This window comes from Leucopleurus acutus (assembly GCF_964270905.1).
Source record: "Leucopleurus acutus genome assembly, chromosome: 7".
NCBI classification, from domain to species: Eukaryota; Metazoa; Chordata; class Mammalia; order Artiodactyla; family Delphinidae; genus Leucopleurus; species Leucopleurus acutus.
This window is the reverse complement of record NC_139150.1, coordinates 37,334,667-37,356,230: the sequence shown is the minus strand read 5'-3', so window position 1 is coordinate 37,356,230 and position 21,564 is coordinate 37,334,667. Positions and strand designations below refer to the sequence as shown.

Genomic DNA, 21,564 nt, shown 5'->3' with positions numbered 1-21,564 from the left:
CATCCAGGTCGGCCGGGGATCTCCCCCGCCGCGGAGGGCTGGCCCGCGCGATGCACGCTGGGAGTTGTAGTACCGCCGGGAGCCGCCTCAAAAGGTCCAGCCCCAGAAGTGTCTTCAAAAAGAACCTGACCTGAGACCGAAACCCTCGGTAATCGGCCCATCCTATCTCTGCTCACCATGGAGCACCAACACGCTCACCACAGTCTGCTCAACCACATGCAGTCCGACTAGCTGGCAGCGCAGCCCTGTGCCTGTGCAGCCTGCCCTGCTCAAATATACCTGCCCAGTCCTTTCAACATATGGAGTAGAATTGGAGATCCGTATGCAAAGAAGAAACAAGCTGCGACACTTGCCATCTATAAAGTCAACTCAAAATGGATAAATTGGACTTCATTAAAATTAAAAACTCTTGTGCTACAAAGACACCGTCAAGAAAATTCAAAGATGTAAGTTAAACTGTTATGCTGGACACCTTAAACTTATCCAGTGATGTATGTCAATTATATCTCAATAAACTGGGAAAAAAAGAAAATTCAAAGATGTCAATTATACCTCAATAAAAAAAAGAAAAGAAAACTCAAAGAAAAGTCACAAAGTGGGAGAAATTATTTGCAAATCATATACATCATCTCTTCCTGTCCTGGGCACCCTCAAACCTCAAACCCCAGTCCTGACCCTTCTCAGAACCTCTTCCCCACTTCTTTGATGGATGTTTCCATAAGGATTTCATGCCAGCACTTCAACATGACACAGCGGTAGTGAGGTGGATGGAGGGCACAGGAGATGTGTGAGGAGCATTAGATTCAAAAAATTTTGGCTTCAAGTCAGGAATAATCAATGGGACAAGGTGTGTTAGATGGATGAGTAGGTCTGATAAAAGGCAGCATAGGTTGGGAAACCAGGGAAGCCTCCACAGACGTGAAGGGCAAAGGGTGTTCTGAAGTGAAAGGACACAGTTGAGGAGGAGGAGATACAGCACTATTGGGGCTTTAGACAGTGAAAGTCTGTGTGCTCCATGATGCCTGGGCCTGTCTTTTCAGCCATCTCTGTTATCAGCCAAAGCAAAAGAATTTAATAAAATATGTTCCATGGCAAAGGAAAATGGCAGGTGGAATAACAGTAGTGATTTGGGAGGAGTTGGGAGAAGTGAATTCAGACAACTCCAACCACCTCCCAGAGTTCTCAGATGTGGCCAGGTCTCCATAAGAGTGCTGATCCCATCTGTGCCTGGATGAGGGGAGACTGACCCTCCACATATCCCCTACAGGACAGTGGGGGCTCCCCTACACCTCAGACACACATATTTACATCATTATTTCATTCCACTTCGGAGGCAGCCCCTCAGTCTCTCAGATGTATCCAAAGCAGGAGTTACGGATTAGGCTCCACTATGATTTTGAATTATAAAATAATGAAGTCCCAGATGCCAGTAGATCCTGGCTGCATGGTGGTAAGAGGTGTGACTGAGCCTCTCTTGCAGATGATCCAGCACCCGTATAGACCAGGCTAGATTGTTCTCCAGCCTTCTGCTGGGCCAGAACTAACTGCCTGAACCAGGAGCTCACAGCACCATCCACTCGCATCACCAAAGCTATGCCCAGGCAAAGTCCCACGCTGCTCACAATGAAGCCCACGGCCTCAAAAATGAACCTGCAAAGAAAGGTGGAGAATCTCAAAGGACACAGACAGGAGGTCTAGAGCCTTTTCCCTGCTGAGGCAAAACCTTGTCCACTCTGAATGTTCATTGTTTGCTCCAAGCTTCACCCTCCCCCACACCAATACTTCTCAAGCAAATCCACTCACTTGGGGGCAAACACCTTCCAGACCATGAGATGCCTGCGGAGGATGGAGGCTGCCAAGGCACAGGCCAAAATCTAAGGGAAGAGAGGAGAGGTCAAGTTATTAAGGAAGGGGAGGAGGAAGCAGGTCGTATAGAGAATTGCTGCAGGTCCCTGTGAAGAATGGAAGGGGAAGGAAAGTAGTGTGTGTCAGTGGAAAAAAACCCTGGGTTAGGAGTTAGGAGACCTAATTCTTTTCCTGGCCCAGCCACGACTTGCAGTGTGACCTTGGGCAAGCACTATTCATCTGTGCTGCTGACACTCAGGCTCTGCCTCCCAGGGTGGAGGGAATGTCAGAGTCACACCTTCTGCCTCTGAAGGAAAGGAAGATCAATGATCACAGATTGGGAAAGAATCCTGGCCATCACCTCAGATTTTCCAGGCTGTCCACTAATGGAGTAATCCCCAGATGAAACCATCAGGTCCAGATCTAGCTTGTAGAGAGGAAACAATCCAAGACTAGGATGAAGGAGACCCAGGTTCAAGTCTTAATACTGCCATTTGAGGCCACTGGCCTTTGGGCAATCACTTCACTTATCTATACCTCAGTCAAGGCTCTCTCCTAGGGTTTTGGCAAAGTGTGAAAGAATGTGATGTACAGCATGAGAAAAGATCACTAACTCCATGATCTCTCCCCTGCACCCACCTGAATACCAAGGACAAAGAGGTACTTGAGGCCCAGCTGCAGCAGCGCTGCATTGAAGTGGTGAGGCGCGTCCCGGAGCCGCATCTCCATCAGTGGCTCCTCCTCCTCCTCAGGCCTGACTCTGGCCTCAGCTTCATTCCCTGGGGGCTGCCGCCTCTTCCGGGGCCCTTGACGCTCACAGAGAAAGGGCCAGAGCAGGAGCAATGGGCAACCTACTGCCTCAGAGGAAGGCAGGGCTAGAATCAATGGAGGACCCAGGGACCAGGCCACCCTGGCCCCCAACTACCCTAGTTGGCTCAGCCTCCAATTAGCAAAGGCCAAGGGGTGCCAAAGATCTAACAAAATCACATTTCCCCACTCAAATCCTGGGGTTTCCTTTCCTTCCACGAAGCCAGAGTAAACAATGGAAGCAAGGGAGGAATGAGGAGTTACCTGCAAAGAGGATATGGGAGGCAAAGGTGTTGGTTCCCACCAGCAAAGCAGACAGCCAGGTAAAGTCATGGCCCTCTGGGACTCCCACGAAGGCAGCATGCCAATGGATAGCTGGAAAGACGGGCTGGTGACCCGTGGAATAGAAGGTCTGTGTTGCCATGAAGGCCCAAGCAGAAACTGCCTGCCAAGGCACAGTAAAAGGACCTGGAGGAAGAGATATGCCTCTTTACAGTCACATCCCACTCCCTAACCCACAGCCCACTGCCCCAAGATCATATACACCTACGACCTCAGTGCTGTCTCTTACACACGAGCATGCCCATCACCCCAAGCTTCTAACAGTCAACACTCTGTTATTCTAATTCCCTCCGTGGCACAAAGCCCCACTGCTCTAATCTGTGGTCAGCCTCTTTCTCTCATATACACACAGCTCACTATGAGTGGTGAATATGCTCAATTCACCACTCTCATCACTGGAGAATCAGGAAATGCGCTCACGAGGATGTAACATTTCCATTAAGAATTGAGTCTTGGAGTACTGTTTGTCTCCCTCCTCCATGAACCCTGCTGGCCCTGAAAGCCAATGGGAGGGATCAATTAGCTTGGCTACAGCAGATGAGAGACAGGACATCAGGAAGACCCTCTCAACTGTTGGGGCGTGAGACCCTGTATCAAGGTGAAGAACCTGAGGAGCAACACCTCCCTGAAAATAAGAGGGGCTGAATTCACATCACTACTGTCCTTGGATGAATCAGGGCTGAGATATGTATTTACCAGGGGTGGTGATGGGTATCCCAGCAGCAAGCAGATGCAGGAGAAGGAAGCTCTGCAGAAACAGAAGCAGGAACACAAGGCTAATGCGCTCTGCATGCAATAGCAGAAGTGGAAAGGCCAAGAGGGTGAGGGCCGTGACCATAGCAGCCGAGTAGACACTCCCCAACTGATAGGCGGCCACCGTCAGGGGGCCCTGAGATTTGGTCCTCTCTAGCCGGCCCCGGAACTCCTCCTGCATGTGTCGGTAGATTTGAGGAACCACATAATCCAGGTCAGCCTGAGAAGTGGGGGGGCCTGAGAAGGGAGTGAGGACAGTCCTGGTCCGTGGAGCACCCGCTGCAGCTTTCACCAGCACCGTCACAGGCCTCCAGAGCAGCAGCATGAGCCCTGAAGCAGCCAACCCGGCCACAGCCCTAGGTAACATAACTGATGCCCCAGCGACCAGGGCCCGGAGACGTGGGGGTGTTTCATCCACCCCTGATGCCAAGGCCCAGTAGGCGGCAGTGCCTAGTCCCATCAGTGGCAGCCCCCAGCGCACAAAGAGCACAGGGGGCTCAGGACTCTTGAGATTACCATAGCGGCGAAGCCACAGGCGCACGGCAGCTAACAGGGCCGCCAGCGCCCCCACACAAGCTCCATACCACACATTCTTGGCTCGACCACCCACCATGGATGCCAGGGGACTCAGCCAGGGAGAGGAGCTGCAAGCAGGCGTCTCTTCAGGGCAGCGATGAAAAAGCCCAGCTAGCCTTATACATAAAAGCAACCCAACTCCAAGCCCCAGGGCATGCGTGCCATTGTGACGTGGGGGGCCTGCTGGGGTCAGAAAGCCAAGGCGAGGTATTGTGAGTAGCTTAGGTGGCAGCAGCTTGCCCTCCCAGTGAAGCTGGGCAACCAGGAGCAAGATAAGTGAGATCAAAAGGAAGGGGGCGGCCCTGGCCTCGGCTATAACAAAGCTATCAGAGAAGAATCCAGCAAAGCGAATGAGCAGGAGTAACAGGACAGGCCCAGGCATGGGAAGCAGGGCTGCCAGGGGCCTCTTAGCTCCCCAGCTAGCCCAGGCTTTCCACAGAAAAGGCAGAAGTGAGCCCACTGCAGCCATGGCCCCTAGAACCACTGAATCCAGCTTCAGCCCAGTAGTTGCCAGGAGCCCAGCACACACTAAGGCTCCAGTCAAACCCCAGGCCATGGGTATTAGGAAAGGGCGGAAATAGAAGCCTGGGGATGCTGCCCACTGGGATACCAGTAGGCAAAGAAAGCAGGTAGCAGCCAAGAGAGCAGCACCCCCTGCCATGCGGACCAGAGAAAAACGAGCCCAAGACTCAATGCACATGGCCCGAACTCCCCGCAGGAACTGCTGCAGCTCAGTAATCACAGTCTGTAGTGCTGCCTCAGCCCCCTGGGGGCTCTGCAGAAGCCGCTGGTAGTCAGCAGAAGCTTTGGAGAAGAGGTTCTGCAGTCGATGAAGCTCCTTAACTTGGAGGTCCTGAGCAGCAGTTGAGTAGGTGTGAAGAAATCGGGACACCTGGCAGAAAAGATCAGAGACGTGAACTGGGACACAGACAAGGACAAGTATTACCATGTGGGGTACCTAGAAATCAGGGACCCAAACTCCGTCCAGGACAGGGAGAGAGGGCGTACTTGGCTATGGAATGTGATATTAAGACTGAACAAAGGACAACAGAGTGGGTCATTATGCTTCTCCCATGCTCAACCTAACTCTGTCACCTGAAGCCCAGCCCATTACCTACCTGCTGGGCATTGAGATGGAGAGCTGAGGCTTGGGCCAGAGTAGAAGAGTGAGGCTGGGAGTCTTCGACCTCCGAGAACACCTCAGCTATCACCTCCCCGATGTTCCCAAATGGGATGGGCAGGCCCAACAGCAGGGCCAGCGTAGGCACAAGGCTGATTTGAGGAATTACCTCTGGCTCCTAGAGAACAAGGACAGGGGTCAACGGGTTCAACAAAAAGCTGAGGTCAGTTGTTTAGGATGGAAGACATAGGGGCCTAGGTAGGAAATAAGAATGGGGGATGCCCAGGGTTATGAATTTGGGGGCTTAAAATGGAGGGATCCACGAGGATGCTACGATTATGATGCGGACTGAATAGCGGGAAACCACACAAAGCACAGCTCAGGCCTCACCTCTGGTGGGGCGCTGGGGAAGAGGGCTGTGGGACTATACAGAAAAAGTGCAGCTGAGGTCTCCAGCTCACTGTCCCCTCCATGGTTCCCACTCGTGGTCATCCCATGGTCCCCAGTCACTACCAGCAGCGTGTCATTCTCCAGACGCTCCACGAGTCCCCTGGGGGCCAAGAAATGTGTCAGAAGGTAGGGATAATGATTGTTCTCAGGGACTTCCCTGGTGACGCAGTGGTTAAGAATCCACCTGCCCATGCAGGGGACACGGGTTCGAGCCCTGGTCCAGGAAGATCCCACGTGCCGCAGAGCAACTAAGCCCGTGCGCCACAACTGCTGAGCCTGTGCTCTAGGGCCCGCAAGCCACAACTACTGAAGCCCACGTGCCTAGAACCTGTGCTCTGCAACAAGAGAAGCCACCGCAAGGAGAAGCCCGCGCACCGCAATGAAGAGTAGCCCCTGCTCGCCGCAATTAGAGAAAGCCCGTGCGCAGCAACAAAGACCCAACGCAGCCAGAAATAAATAAATAAATTAATTAATTAAAAAAAGATTTTTCTCAGGGGCCCATTCACCCCCAGCCAATTAACTTCCACTAGTAGGGCCTAGACCTCTGGCAAAAAAACACTTCCTCGGTCATAACCCTACTGCCCAAAATCACATGCTAAGTTACTCAAAACGGATGAGGCCCCTAGCTTCAGAAAAAGGCCTAGAGAAGACAGAATTTAGCCAAGTAAGAGTTCCAAATAAAGATTTTTTTTCTCTTGGGACCATATATTATGAGATTCTCAGACACAAACCCACTCCCCCAGCCAATATCCCACACTCACTGGATCACCTGGTCCATTTGGCTAAGTTTCTTGGCCATTTCAGGATGATGAGGGCCATGCTTGTGGCCACAGTGATCCACACCCAGGAAGTGAGTAATCAGCACATCCCATTCACCACTGTCCACTGTGAAGGAGAGAACCTGAGCACAGGGGACTAAGGCCCACTCCTCAACCCCAGCCAGGCTCTGATGCTCCTATGTCCAGGGGCACAAGCCCAGGCCACTGCATCCATGGGAGGTTCAGAATTTGTGGACTGACGTAGCCCTCCCCAGCTCCCAGTCTTAGGCCTGCCTCTGGCCCCGTGCTCACTGATTGGGTAGAGGTGTTCCAGGATACCATTGTCCACTGTGTGTAGGTCTCTAACATCGAAGGACGGGAAAAAGAAAGCTTGGGAGAAAGCTCCAGGAAAAAGATCGTTCCAGGTTTCATCTCCCATGAAGACCACACGCCTTCCTGCAGGGACATGAGTGGGTCACAGCCTGAGCAGGAGTCAGGAGACGGGGAAGAGGAAAGGCCTTTTAAAGATCTATCAGAAATCCCAACCATGCACTATAAGGCACAGCAGTTCCATCCAAACAACTCTTTATCCTTCAAGGCCTAAAATTTTCTGCCAGGAAGCTTTCCCTGGTAACCATACTCCACCCAGACCTTTTACTACTTATTCCTATAAAAAGCTCTGCTAATTCTCAGCCCCTGGCTACCTCTGCTGCTCTATTTTTCCTGGGTACATATTGCTTTTTCTCAGTCAGTGAGTGGACGGGGCCTGGACCCTCTGCTCTCTTCTCCACGCTTTTGAAAATACCAGACCCACATCTTCTTTTCGTCTCTCCCCTGCCCCTTTACTGAGAGCTCGCCCAAAGTAAAACCAATACCCCATGCAGATTACAAACGCCAGAAGGACAGAGCCCGGACCTGAGCTCCCTGCATACAGAGTCAGGGTCTCTTTCTCCTTCCTGTCCTCCTAGTCAAGCACGCAGCTGGGCACCCAAAGTTCTGGCTCTCTGACGTCTAAAGAAATTTGCCAAGGTACTCCTGGCCACCAAAGAGGCCTGACTAACCTGTACTCGTAAGCTGCTTAACGAGATTGTCTTCCGCTACGGCGTAGCTGGCAAAATTACTGCCAGCGTCAATAAAGGTAGGCAGTGAGCCGGTGGTGAGGGCCTTGAGGCGCTGCATGGTGGTGGTCGGGGGGTCAACCTTGGACTGGTAGAGCCTGGCATGGTGGGGCTGAATTTCCAGGATCCTCTGCAAGAAGCCCAGTTTGCCCAGGAAGGGCAGGGAGATGGGAGGCTCCCCAGAAACATGTGAGAGCTGGGGCTGGGCAAAGTCAAATCGCAGAGCGTCTATGAGCACCAACACAAGTCGGGAGAATCGGGAAGCCATCCAGCAGGCCCCGGGCTCCCCTCGGCTCCCCCATGGCAGGGACCCAGGGCCTGGGGGCTCTTGGCAGCTGCTATGGTTGGTGAGCTCCAAACGGGTGAGCAGGAAGCCACTGGTGAAGAGAGCAATGCCGGCGTAGAAGAGGAAGCCCACCCAGGCCAGGAAGAGCAGCACTGAGATCTTCCGCATCCTGGTGGTGGCGGGGGAGGGAATTCATAACTGTGAGGCAAAGAACCAGCAGATAGTCTAGTCTCTCAACACAAAGCCCAGCTAGAATCACTTCCTCTTGGAAGCCTTCCTGAAGATAAACAGTCCCATAGCCAACCCAATGCAATGTTCCTCTCCACCAGTTATACCAGAGTTTCTGAAGGCGAGGTGCGCAGGCTATGGGTATCAACCTGAAGCAGCTGTTTTAAAATGGTGATTTCCAGGCGCCACCCCAAATGCCCTGAATCAGGATCTTCGGGGGTGGAGCACAGGAATTTGTACGCCAGGAGATCCTAATGATGGAAAACACAGCCCACGAGGGAAACTTATTCCAAGTGGTAGACTGCTTTCTGACAGCCCGTTTCTCCTCTCTCCTCGCCAATTTCAACACCCCTGGAGTGGCCAGGGCTCGCAGCCGCAGGGGAATCCCGGCCAGGCTGATGGCGCCGCCTGGTGGGGACCCAGGGGACGAAGGGAAGGAGTCCTACTCCGCTTCCGGACAGCCAGGATCGCCAGGAGACCAGAAGCGCGACCTCCCCGGCGCAGCAGGGCAGAGGTGCGAGGTCTTGAGGCAGTTGGGCCTCGCTAGGACCCAGACGTCCGGATGGCTCTGCCTCCTCAGGTGGCTACCCGGCCTCCGGCTGGGCACCCTGACCTGGGTACGGGGCCCGCTAGACTGCGAGCTCTTAGTGGGGTGGAAGGGCCCCTAACTTCAGGCAAAAGCGAGCGCAAGGGGATTGGGGGAGACCCTGGCTCACCTTGAATGGCGCCCGGAAGTGCAGCGTCGGCGCCTGTGTCCTGGCACCACAGAGGTGCGTGCGCCGGCTAGAGCGACCCTCGGGAGTCCCTATCGCCATCTGCTGGCGCCTCCGAGGAAGTTCGGCAAGGAACGCAAGGCTGGCCAGAGACGGGAGTTTGATGGGAGAGTATAGTAATTTAGAATTGGGGGCAAGGCCCTAAACTAGAAGAGTTCAGGGAGCCACTGTCCATTCTTGGTTAAGACTAAGATCTAAGCCTCTGGAACCAAACTTAGCTTGAATCCTAGCCCTGCCACTCACTGTCATTATTGGGCATTACCTCATCTGTAAAATAGGGATAATATTTATTTCCCCCTTTTTGCCAAGCTGACTCCAACTGATAGATTTTATTATTCATCCTTTCCAAGGATGAATCTTACAACTCAGTAATAAGACAATCCAATTCAAAAATGGGCAAAGAGGCACAACATTGTAAATCAACTATATTTCAATTAAAAAAAATTTTTTTTAATGGGCAAAGGATCTGAATAGACATTTCTCCAAAGAAGGCTTTTTTAAAGTTTTGGCTGCGTTGGTCTTTGTTGCTGTGTGCGGGCTTTCTCTAGTTGCGGCGAGCGGGGGCCACTCTTCGTTGCGGTGTGGAGGCTTCTCTTTGCAGTGGCTTCTCTTGTTGTGGAGCACGGGCTCTAGGCATGCAGGCTTCAGTAGTTGCAGCATGCGGGCTCAGTAGTTGTGGCACAAGGGCTTAGTTGCTTTGCAGCATGTGGGATCTTCCTGGACCAGAGCTCGAACCCGTGTCCCTTGCATTGGTAGGCGGATTCTTAACCACTGTGCCACCAGGGAAATCCCGAAGAAAATATATGAACTATTAACACATGAGAAGATGCTCAACATTATTAGCCATCAGGGAAATGCTAGAGATACCACTTTAAACACAGGAGGATGGCTATAATAAAAAAGATAAATAACAAGTATTGATGTGGGTGTGAAAAATGTGAACCCTCATAAACTGCTGTTGGAATTGAAAAAGGGTGCAGCAGCTTTTGAAAAGAAGTCTGGCAATTCTTCCAAAGGTTAAACATAGAGCTACCATATGACCAGCAATTCCACTTGTAGGTATATACCCAAGAGAAAAACCTGTGGCCACACAAAAACTTGCACATGAAGGTTCATAGTAGCATTATCATAATAGCCAAAAGGTGGAAACAACCCAAATGGCCTTCACTGATAAATGGATGAACAAAATATGGTATATCTATACAACAGAATATTGTTTGGCCAATAAAAAAAGGGATGACGTACTACAAGTGGTTACATGCAACTACATGAATGAAACCTAAAAACATGCTCACTAGGGGACTACCGTAGTGGTTCAGTGGCTGAGATTCCACGCTCCTGATGCATGGGGCCCAGGTTCGATCCCTGGTCAGGGAACTAGATCCCACATGCCGCAACTAAAGATCCTGCATGCTGCAATGAAAATCCTGCACGCGGCAACGAAGAGCCCGGGTGCCACAACTGAGACCTGGTACAGCCAAATAAATAAATATTTTTAAAAAAACATGCTAAGGGAAAGAAGCCAATCACAAAATAGCATGTATTATTCCATTTACATGAATATGTAAATCTAAAGATACAGAAAGTAAATTAGTGGTTGTCTAGGGTTGAGGGGAGAGAGGAGTGACTACTAATGGGTACAGGGGTTTTGTGGCGGAGTGGGGTTGGGGAGCAGTGATGAAAATGTTCTAAATTGTGATGGTTGCCCAATTCTGTGAATATACTAGAAATTATTGAATTTACACTTTAAGCAGGTGAATCACATTGTATGTGAATTATATCTCAGAAAAGCTACCATTTAAAACAAAAAAACCTCTCCAATGGTTTCTCATCTCAGAGTAAAGCCTAAATTCTTGTAGTGGTTCTACATGGCCCTACAAATCTACACACTGACTCCCCACTTCCTTCTTTGATTCATCTAGCTGCCACTTGTTTCCTTAACTCAGTTCTATCCACTGTAGTTGCTTTGCTCTTCACATTACAAGGCAGCCATGCTGCCGTTCCCTCCTCATCTCCATATCTAAGCTTAAATGTACCATCAGTGAGGCTTCCTGTAACCCTCTACTTAATGTTACAGCCCGTCCTCTCAAGTTCCCCATCTCCCTTCCTTTTTTTTTTTTTTTTTTTTGCAGTACGCAGGCCTCTCACTGTTGTGGCCTCTCCCATTGCGGAGCACAGGCTCCGGATGCGCAGGCTCAGCAGCCATGGCTCACGGGCCCAGCTGCTCCACGGCATGTGGGATCTTCCCAGACCGGGGCACGAACCTGTGTCCCCTGCATCGGCAGGCGGACTCTCAACCACTGCGCCACCAGGGAAGCCCTCCCTTCCTTTCTTTACTTCCCTCTCTAGTACAACTCATCAGCATCTGAAATACTATACATCTTATTAATGATTTGTCCCTTCCAAATAGAATGTAAGCTCATTGAGAGTAGGGAATTTTGTTTTCTTTATTACTATATCCTCGGTGCTTGGCATATAGTTGGGATTCAATAAAATCATTAAATGGATAAATGAGTAAATTCTAATTCAGAAATATGTTGAAATATCCCTCCACCTTCATCCCCAAAGCCCCTTACCTATGTTCAGGCCTCACCACCCTCTCCAGGACCACTGAAGTAGCCTTCTTACTGTCCTTCCAGCCTCCCATCTCTCCTTCAAATCCCCTGACCACATCGCAGCAGAACAGCTCCATCTGAAACTCTGATGTGATTACCTTAATCTTCTTAAAATTCTTCATGGGAAGGGAAAAAACCCTTCATGCTCCCTGCTCTCCAGATAAAGGCCGAACTCTTTCAAGACCCTATCTCCCTGAGATTTGGCCCCTGCCACATAGTCACACCCCCTAACACCCCACCCATCAGCCACAAAGAACAACTGTGAATACTCCAACTTCTCTGGAGCCGTGGGCCTTTGCATATTCTAGTCCCCAACCGTAGCCTGATGAAAGCATTGATTTTTCCAGCCTGAGCCCAATGTCCGAGTTAGTAACCTTGCTGCCCACAAAGTGACATGATCCTCCCCCAAGGATCCCTCAGCCAGAACTTTCCTCCACCTCAGCACTTATCACTTTGTAGCTCTGTTTCCTGTGAAAACAGGGACCATAGGATTTGGGTTCTTCTGTAGCACTGAGCTTGGCACATGGTAGACATCATTGAATGTTTTGGGTTTTTTTTAATTTTTTTTTTTACACAGCAGGTTCTTATTAGTTATCCATTTTTTACATATTAGTGTATACATGTCAATCCCAATCTTCCAATTCATCACACCACCACCTGCCCCCTGCCACTTTCCCCCCTTGGTGTCCATACGTTTGTTCTCTACATCTGTCTCTATTTCTGCCCTGCAAACTGGTTCATTTGTACCATTTTTCTAAGTTCCACATATATGTGTTAATATACTGTATTTGTTTTTCTTTCTGACTTACTCTGTATGACAGTCTCTAGGCCCATCCACGTCTCTACAAATGACCCAATTTCATTCCTTCTTATGGCTGAGCATTGAATGTTTTTGAATGAACGAATGAGTGTCCTCAGTCCCTGAGGACCCTTTGAGCACAACTCTACCAGGACGGTCCTCTTTCCCATTAAAAAAAACACCAACACCTGCTCAAATTCACAGCCCTACACTTAGCAAGAGGGGGGACTACACTCCCCAGCTGGCAGTTCAGTAGACATGCGGTTTAATCCTTCCACTGTATCCCACAGCTTCTCCTGAAGACAGGCAAGATGATTTCACTTTACATGACATTTAATCTTGCTCATGGAGGAATCAGTTCCCAAGACCTGACAGGACTGGAGGTGGCAGTGGTCATCCAAGGAGAACACCGGTGACTCTCCCAACTTCATTCCCCAATCAAAGAGGACAGTTTTGGTTTGCCACTGGTGAGTTTATTACATGATTAAAGTTCAAATAAAAAAATAATAACCAAAATCTTGGCAGGGAGGCTAGAGCCAGAATCTGGGAGCGCTGCTTCCCTGTCCCCAGCCTCCCTGACCAAGCCCAGCTCCATTAACTCAGCTTGACTCGATCAAGTTCCTCATCAAGACTTGCATCTGTGCTCTGGACATCTCTGCTGCTCCTGCTGGAGACTGAGTCCTGGGCTCCTGGCACCGGGGCTTTGGTGAGGGCCCCATACACAGCCATGGCCTGAGGAGAGGGACAGAGAGAGAGCCATGATGACACAGGGCAGAAGGCATAGCCCAACCCACCAACGGCTCAAAGGAAGAAGGTAGAGCCAGGGCCAGTAAGCTTGTTTTTCCTTTCTCTCTCTCAAGCCTCAGTCTTAAAAGCTTTGGAGTCGGTTCTAGGAATGTTACAAACTACCAGAGCAGGGTCACCCTCAAAATACTAATACAGGCATCTGCCAAAAAAAAAAAAAAAAGAAAAAAAAAAAGAAAGATGTCTCAAGAGGTTCCCTATTGCTAGGGATGACTGGGGGTGTCTCGTTCAGGGGATGAAGAGAGGTGTAGGTCTCAGGGCACTCTAGAGGACTCGATGGGGAAAGTGATGGTGGTGGTGGTAGCGTCTCAGTCTCTGGCATTGGTGCTCTATGCTGGGTCTTCAGGGCGCTCTAACCTGAGCCACCATACTGGTGACGTCGCCAGGGTTGGAGGGCAGCAGGATAGTGTTGGAGTCCTTGGCCAGTTTAGAGAATGCGCTGACATACTGCTCAGCCACAGTCAGTGAAGCTGCTGCATCTCCATTCTGTGGCCACAGGGAAGATAAAAATCAGAGATCACAGACTTGCATGGGGGGTGGGGGGGGGAGGAAAGGAAGTGGAGAGAAATCAGGTTCCTAGAAAGAGGATATGCAGATCACAATACAAGAGATCATGTAATGTGGCTCAATGGAACCAAAAAGGCAGGAATTTCTCCCAAGGGTAGATAAGAGAACCTCTTCTACTGCCAATTCCTGATCCCCAATCCCACCTAGGGGGTCTCTCACATGTTGTGTCAGAGCTGCAGCCAGGATGCGAATAGCTTCAGCTTTAGCCTTGGCCTTGGCCAGAACTGCACTGGCCTCTCCTGGAAGAAAAGAGACAGAGCTTAACCTATGAGGTCAGGGTACCCCAAAAGCTCCTGTCCCAGTACCAAGCCTCAAAGACCCATACCCTGTTCATCACTCAGCCTCTACCCTCTGCTGACCTGCTGCCTGATTTATTTGTTCAGCCTTTTCTGCCTCAGAGGCCAGGATCTGTGCCTGCTTCTTCCCCTCTGCCACGTTGATGGCCGACTCTCGAGTCCCCTCAGACTCTAGAACTGTGGCCCGTTTCCGCCGCTCTGCCTCCACCTAGAAGCCCCCAGCAAGCCCCATCAACAAGAAACCAGAGTAAAAGTAAACTCTTACACAGACCTGCAATTGTACCCATCACAACAGGGAAGGGAGTCCAGGTCCCTATGCAACTGGAGCATCCTGAAGTACTCCACCTCATCCCTCTCTGGTCCCCACCTGCATCTGCATGGACTCTTTCACCCGGGGTGGCACATGGATATCCTTGATCTCGTAACGGAGGCAGCGGATGCCCCAGCAGTCAGCAGCCTGGTTGATAGCATCCACGATGTTAGCATTCAGGGACTCCCGCTCCTGGAGGAAGAGAGGTGTAAGCTCCATGGTCTCAACCCAACCTTCAGGGTGCTAAACCGAGAAGGTCCCGGAACTGATCCCCAGAAAGGACTGAGAGTGCCAGGTATGTGTCTTCAAACCCTAACTCTGGCTCAGATCCCCTTACCCGGAAGACTTTGTCCAGAGAGAGTTTGCCGAGCTCTGATCTCATGGTTGTCTGAGCTAGCTGGGTGACAGCATACTCAGGGTCCTCCACACCATAGCTTGCCTGAAAGGGGCATGGATAGTGTCAGTAGCTTGCATGCAGGATTTTAGTGAGGAGAGCAACTCAGGAGCTGAATAAAGCAGAGGACAGATACCTTGTAAGGGTCCATGATGCGCAGGTAAAGGACTCCATCGATTTGCAGAGTTACATTGTCTGTAGGTGCAGGAGCAGGAGAGAAAGGAGGTCAGGCCTCCAGGTCCCAATCAGCTCTTTCTCCTGCAACCACATCCTAATGGCCTCAGAGCACCCATGTCACCCCACACCCCTCACCAAGAGTCACGGCAGACTGCTCAGGCACGTTGATGACAATTTCCTTGAGACTCTGCACATATCGGATCCGGTCTAACACAGGGATGAGGATATTCAAGCCCTGGGAAGAGGAGTTACAGGTCTTCAGAAGGATGGGGGGCTGTAGGGTTGAGATCGAAGCTAGGCCTGGAGTGGGTAGGGAATCAACATAGATTCTGTCCAGAAAAACAGAAGGCTTGGGGTGTCACCGGTACGTAAGAATGTAAGGATAGGAATGTGAGGCTGGATCTCTGAATGGAAGGGACAGTCAAGGAGATAGGAGCCAGGAGAGTAGCCTTTTCCATGCAGACAGGTGGAGCTGAGAGGATTAATAGAAGAGGTTCCTAATGTGGGGCCTGTGGGATGCTAGCGCAATGGGAAAAGGTGGTAAGATGGGTATGACCGTCAGCAGTCTGGGCCCTGCCAGGTCTGGCCTAGGGTGTCATAAGCCAAAGGTGAAGGCAGGCCCCAACGAGGTCTCACCCCATTCCCCCATGTCGTGAGGGAACTGGGATTCAGGCTGGCCCGGGGTGGGCAGAAGAGGTTCTCACAGGCTCCAAGATGCGGTGGAATCGGCCCATTCGCTCCACCACCCAAGCCTCCTGCTGCGGCACAAACAGCACCACGGTGTTTCGGGGCAATCCAGAGGAGGCGCGGCGCGCAGCGCGGCCAGAAGCCTGCACGGAGCCCTAAAGGGAAGACGAGGATCAGCAGAGACCCAGTCGGCCGGGCACCCCGCCCCTCTCGGTGCCTGTCCCGGAGGCATGTCCCTAAACCGCGACCCTAAAGGGTTCTCGGAAAGGAACTCAGGCGAGTACCATAACCTCCGATTCCAGTTCTCTCCCCACACTTAGAATCTGGCCCCTTCCCAGTTGAAAACCCAAGTGATCTCTGGCCCGACCCTTAGAAAAGGATGCCTTGCACTCACCCTCAGCAAAAGGGCCCCAGACGCCCGCACCGAGCGCGCCAGCATTTCCCACTGCCACAGCGGCCTCCGGAACCAACGAGACGCGGAGCAGAGCGGTCGCTCTAGATGCCCGGACCTGAGCTTTTCCTCCCGTATTTCCACTCCCCCGGATGTACTTCCGGCCTTCCCTTCCCTCTTCTACATTCAGCCAATCAGCGTTACTCGGCAGAAGCGTGCATCAAGTTGCTCGCTGGGAGACGCAGACTTTCTAGAGAGGGCTCAAGGCTGGAGCTTTTTCTTGTTCTCGCTGTTCAAGCCCAAGATCCCGAACACGGTGACCAAATGGAGGCTACTTTTCGCGTGCAGGTGTCCCAGAAAAGCTTCCCACAGAATTCTTTATCCCCACTGGAGACTCAGTTTACCCTTCTGAGCGTATAATCGCCATCTTTCACCATGGCGACGAGCGATTGGAGCTGACTCATTGCCGTGGTTGCCATAGTGACATTCTCTGGTAGTCCTGCTGTGCTGTACCCAGCCTCCCACTGGGGACCGACCCCATTCCCGTTACCATGGTGACTGGGCCTAACATTGCCCGGTGATTGGACTGAGGTTTCCCCCTCCCCTCTTTTCCCAAGGCATCATAGCTTTTTCTTCCTCTACCCCGTCAGGGTCTATCAGGCCAGGTTCCCTCGCATACAGAGTCCGGCACACAGCCCCAACATTCAGCCTTCTCTGGAGCATGTCACCCTGCACACATCTCCGATGCTCTGTCACATGCATTAGGAGACTTGCACAGTCACCCTCATTTTACATATCAGAGCACTGAAGCTCAGAGGAGCTAAAATCATCAACAGAACCAGTGTAAGAATCCAGATCCGCCTTCAGAGTTTAGCTTTTACAGCAGAACCTTCCCCACCACACCACCCCATTATGTGAAAGGGGCAAGACCAGACCCTAAGAATCATGGGGCCTCCCCTAAGACTTCCCTGCCTCAGGCCTTTTTCCTGGGGAAAGGGCAGAGTCCCGGCTCTAGTTAGGCTCTCCATCCCCATCCCCATGCTCTCCCGAACAGAAAAAGTAAGGCTTAGTTCAAGTTTCAAACAAGAATTTATTCTTTCTTTCTTTCTTTTTTTTTTAAAAAAAGTACCAGGTACAATTTTTTCCTGTTTTTTTTTTTCAAGTTTTAGCAAATGCTTGTTCCTCTCAGCCCAGCCCCGGGTATCAGGGCTAAGGCTAGGTCAGAGTCTAGAGTGGGGAATGGGGTAGTTGATAACTACATGACTGAGTTTGAGGGGTGCCCCTCACCCCAACTGAGGTAGGTGGGTCAGAGTCTGGCCAGGTGAGAGGAGGCGCCCCAGTCCTTGGCCCTGACTCTGTCCCCTGAACACCTTCCTCAGTCAGGACCCCAAAGCAAGGAGACACAGGCAGAAGGAGAGGGACAACCAGAGTCTGAAGTCCTAGATGAGGTGTGGTTGACACCTGTGTGTGTGTGCCTGCACGCATGCTCTCTCTCTCACACACATACACGTACACAGACACAGACACACACACACACACACACACACACACACACAAGTTGGCCTTCAGAGAGAGGTGAGAGGGTCGGGGAAGTGAAAGGAATAAGGAAGGACCGGGGAAGCTGAGTCTTTGGCTGGTGACTCAGTCCTTCCGGAATACTTCTCTGCTCTCAGCTGAGGGAGAGCAGTTCTCCTACAGCCCCCATATCAGCCTCTTCAACTCCTGAGGTTGGAGCAATATCTGAGAGTGGGAAAGGAGGAGGGGCAATGCCAATTATCAGGTTTGGGACGTTACCAAGGCAATCCAATTTGAATAAATTATAAATTAAAATAAATAAAATAATAAGTGGCCCCTGCCCAGGACAGGGAGGCAACGCTGGCATGACTTGCCTGGGAACTTAGGACAACCTCAGGGTAGCTCCAGTTCCTCCCCACTACCGCAGTTGGCCTGGGAAATCCAAGGGAGGGGGCAGGCACGTGGAGTACCCAGAGTAGGGCAGAGTGTGGTAAGATCAGAAGCTTTAAACACCCAAATAATCAGTTTGGGCATGAGCGTGGTGAGGGCTTTAATTCAAGCCTGAAGGGTCTCTCGCACCTCTCCACGTGTTTGCTCTGTCCAGGATGGAGCAGGATGGGCAGGTCCTTGGCCCACATGGGTTCAGGGCACTGACAATCAGGGCAAAGGTGAATAACGTGGATTGTGAGGGGCCTCAGTCACAGCCTGCAGTTCGTAGGGGAGCCCTGTGTCCAGTTCCAGGCTCCGGCGGGAAAAAAGCAGGCGGATGTCTCCATGCAGGCTTAAGCGGCCTGAGCGGGAGCTCCGGAACCTGGGGGAGGACAGGGTGATCAAAGTGAGACCCCAGACTGTAGACAAGCAAGGAGAGATGCTATTCAGGGAGGACATGCCTGGGTTGTGGAAAGGCTATCCAGGGCCCTGTCCTCACCTGAGGTGCAACAAGTAGCAGAGGAGGCAGCGGGTGGGGCTAGCATTTCCCTCCTCACCCACAGGCACCAAAAAGAGGCGATGACGCAGGAAGGTCATATGGGCAGCAGGCATGTCCGAGAAGTCAAAGGTCACGAGGAACATCTTCACCACAGTCTGGTTGGGGTTAAATAAGGTCTGGGGACAGGAAGGGCAAGGTTGGTAGGGTCTAGGGGATGTTTTCCTGTCCCCACTCCCACTCCCCCTCAGGGAAAACTCACCACTTGGATGGTGCCCACCTTGGGCACGCTGTAACCCTTCCTCCCCAGGGGGTTCAGGTCCACGACGCCCTGGGAAGGCCATGGAGCCATCAGACAAAGTAGGGTCTGGGAGATCCCTGAACACTCATCCATCTCCACAATCTCTCATTCTGGGACCTGGCCCCTGCCGTACACTAGAGTTCTCCCCACCTGGCTCTGACTCTTAGGCGAAAACATCTAAAGAATACTTCCAGAGCAGTTCTCCTGGGTTCCCTAACTCTGCTGGTCTCTGCCCAGGGTGCCCTTCCCAATAAAGTCTTTGGCTTTGTCAGTTAAAAAAGAAAAAAAAGAATACCCCCTGCCCCCAACCCCTCATGCCCCTTATGAGCTAACTTTGGGTTTAGGTCAGGTCATACCAGGAAGGGAGCCGGGGCATTTTGCTCAGAAACATCAAAGAAGGTGACAGTGACAGGCAGCGTGACATGCTGAGGGCAGTAGGATCCACTAGCTCCAATCTCTGCTGTGAAGCCCTCAATGTGGCCAGATGGTGCAAAGCGTCCTCGCAGCAATGATTCCTGGGGATGGGGTGGGAAAACATATTGTGAGACAGATGCTAGCTGTTTTCCTTACCCATCCAAGCCACACACACCACCATCCCTTCCCGCAAGATCCACCAATCAAGGAACCCAAGGGGAACTACCTCAAAGTTGCCCAACAGGGTACGGCTGATGGCGGGGGTAGGAACAGGGGAGGCACTGGGGGTGCTCAGCAGGCCTGGCCTCTTCCGGAGGCTTCGAAGGGAGCTCCTGGTAGGGGAGGGGACACACAAGTGGGTTGGCTTGAGGTATTCTGCTACGCTTGCTACTGTCCTTGGGCCCCACCATTTGCTACTACCTAGGGCTCCTTCCCTGAGGTCCCCCACCCTGGGGTTGGAAAAAGAATTACAGACATCTGCCCCATTTTCAGGGAAGGGTAGAGGGAGAAGCTGGTCACTTACAGCTTCAGGCGACAGGCACCTTTCAGCCTCCGCCCCATGGGACTGCAGTCTGTTGGGTCCTATGGAGAGGAAAGATTAGGGACAGAGATTGGGTGGAGGCCAGGTATGTTTGGAGCAGGGGCTCATCACAAGCTCTCATAGGAACATCCTCCCAAGCCCATCACCTTTCCTCACACAGATGTCCACTTAAGAGCAGACCACTTCCTCTCCTGGCTTACCAGCACAGGCTCCTTGGGCCCAGGCAGCAGGTGGCTCCAGAAGGGTGTGGCTTTGGCATCAGAACTGTTGGCAGCAGGAGGGTGGCCCAGGGTTCCCCGGCGCCTCCGAGGGGCTGGCCCCTCATCCTCAGAGCTGACATCCGGGGCTTCTCCAGCTGGAAGCAGCCTTCGCTTGGTGGGACAGGGGCCTGGAGGTCCAGGGCCAGGGGGTGTGTGCTCGGGGCTGTGCCCATTGGCAGTGCCAGGGGACTCCCTAGGCCAGGGGCTGCCCCCATTGCCCACCCCAGCCACTAGGCTCTTACCCCCTATTTGTGCAAGACTGTGCAAATCAGTGTCAAGTGTGTGCAGCTGGCCCGGAGGGGCTGGCCCTGGGGACTCCCCCAGGGACCCCTGTCCCCCAGGATGTGGGGAAGCCCAGTCTCTGGTGTGCAAAGTACTGCAGGAAGCATTTGATGGGGACCAGGGGGGACTCGGGGCCCCTGAAGTCCAAGGTGAGGTGGAGCTACCTCCCTGTTCCACAACACAGAGGCCATGATGGCAGAAATGTTGGCTGGCCACGCCCAGTCCCAGCCCCAGTCCCTCTGGGCCCAATAGCCCCAGAGTAGGTGGTTCTTCAGGGGGTAGTCCCTCTCTGGCCCCCAGCCCAGGGCCTCTCTTCAGCTCCCGGGGACCCTCAGTGGGTGGGGCTGGCCGTTTCAGGGCCCTGTGAGGCTCGGAGGCACCAGCTGGAGGGGAAAAGATGGATACCTGGTAGACCCCGGGGGATGTTGCCCCCCCCGCCGGGCTGTAGCCCATGAGCAGGCCACCCTGGAGGGCCCCCTGCCTGACTGCAGGCTGTGAAGGGCCAGCCTCTGGCTCTGAGGATGGAGACGGCTCCGCCTGCACGTGGCGCATGAAGCCCCCCCTTGGGTCAGGGGGGACCCCCCCCAGAGCCTTTATGCTGGGCCTGGGCTGGGGGGCCTGGGGACATCTGTGCAAGAGAAGAGAAGAAAAGATGGTCAGGGCAATCAGTGAATCATCTCCCTCCCAGGTGAATTTCAGATCCTCCCCTGGACTGAAGAGGTGAGCTTGTGAGGTTCCTGGGGGCGAAGGTGTCCCAATCTAATACCTTCAGATGGACTAATGGAATATAAAGGCCACTCGCAGAACTTCTGAGAAGGTGACACATTTAGCTCAGGTTTCTAACTGTACCTGCTCCCCCTCCCTCTCCTTGGCACTCACCCCGATAAAGAGGCCTTAAGCCTAGCTGTGTGTTCCCTCTTCCTGACTGATGCCTTGCTCTCCTAGCTTGCAGTCTGGTCCATGCCTGCTGCACTGGCGAGGTGACTGCCACCATTCCGTGCAGCTCCTAGGCTCAGCTAGACCCTGAGGAGAGAAAAACAGACATAAGCCAGGATCTCTGGAGCCAGCAGTAAGGCTGCTCTCCAACTGTCAGCTAACAGAGTATACGCCAGGACATCCTCCTCCAGTATGAGGAGCCCTTCAGAAACAGAAGGGGCAGTCTTGGGATCCAGGGCCCAGAGGGCAGAACTGGGCTACACAAGGAGTCACAGAGAGGCAGGTCTTAGCTCA

At 52.4% G+C, this 21,564-nt stretch overlaps 3 protein-coding genes across 7 annotated transcripts; all 3 read right to left on the bottom strand.

The window, feature by feature from the left end:
- Positions 1 to 156: 156 nt before the first annotated feature.
- On the bottom strand, positions 157 to 9,041 carry PIGO (phosphatidylinositol glycan anchor biosynthesis class O). Of its 3 annotated transcripts, none has more exons than XM_082843305.1 (11): positions 9,000 to 9,041; positions 7,713 to 8,224; positions 6,964 to 7,107; positions 6,655 to 6,778; positions 5,834 to 5,993; positions 5,442 to 5,621; positions 3,691 to 5,215; positions 2,917 to 3,120; positions 2,485 to 2,699; positions 1,804 to 1,874; positions 157 to 1,650 (listed from the first exon to the last, which is right to left on the bottom strand). In XM_082843305.1, the coding sequence occupies exons 2-11, from the start codon at positions 8,221 to 8,223 to the stop codon at positions 1,389 to 1,391; spliced, it is 3,396 nt and encodes a 1,131-aa protein (XP_082699431.1). In that variant the 5' UTR covers position 8,224; positions 9,000 to 9,041; the 3' UTR covers positions 157 to 1,388. The 3 variants fall into 3 exon arrangements, with proteins under 3 accessions (XP_082699431.1, XP_082699432.1, XP_082699433.1); XM_082843306.1 differs by having other exon boundaries at positions 7,713 to 8,253; positions 9,000 to 9,024; XM_082843307.1 differs by lacking the exon at positions 9,000 to 9,041 and having other exon boundaries at positions 6,991 to 7,107; positions 7,713 to 8,798.
- Positions 9,042 to 12,932: 3,891 nt separating this feature from the next.
- Positions 12,933 to 16,195, bottom strand: STOML2 (stomatin like 2). Of its 3 annotated transcripts, XM_082842050.1 has the most exons (10): positions 16,100 to 16,195; positions 15,723 to 15,860; positions 15,154 to 15,253; positions 14,978 to 15,036; positions 14,785 to 14,886; positions 14,505 to 14,639; positions 14,201 to 14,345; positions 14,001 to 14,080; positions 13,632 to 13,760; positions 12,933 to 13,202 (listed from the first exon to the last, which is right to left on the bottom strand). In XM_082842050.1, the coding sequence occupies exons 1-10, from the start codon at positions 16,142 to 16,144 to the stop codon at positions 13,065 to 13,067; spliced, it is 1,071 nt and encodes a 356-aa protein (XP_082698176.1). In that variant the 5' UTR covers positions 16,145 to 16,195; the 3' UTR covers positions 12,933 to 13,064. The 3 variants fall into 3 exon arrangements, with proteins under 3 accessions (XP_082698176.1, XP_082698175.1, XP_082698177.1); XM_082842049.1 differs by lacking the exon at positions 13,632 to 13,760 and having other exon boundaries at positions 16,100 to 16,170; XM_082842051.1 differs by lacking the exons at positions 15,723 to 15,860; positions 16,100 to 16,195 and adding an exon at positions 15,655 to 15,692.
- Positions 16,196 to 17,864: 1,669 nt separating this feature from the next.
- ATOSB (atos homolog B) lies at positions 17,865 to 20,886 on the bottom strand (the record flags this gene model as incomplete). The annotated part of the gene is made up of 7 exons (XM_082842020.1): positions 17,865 to 18,422; positions 18,540 to 18,715; positions 18,799 to 18,867; positions 19,194 to 19,352; positions 19,478 to 19,583; positions 19,775 to 19,833; positions 19,993 to 20,886. The coding sequence occupies 7 exons, from the start codon at positions 20,884 to 20,886 to the stop codon at positions 18,269 to 18,271; spliced, it is 1,617 nt and encodes a 538-aa protein (XP_082698146.1). The 3' UTR covers positions 17,865 to 18,268.
- Positions 20,887 to 21,564: the final 678 nt, after the last annotated feature.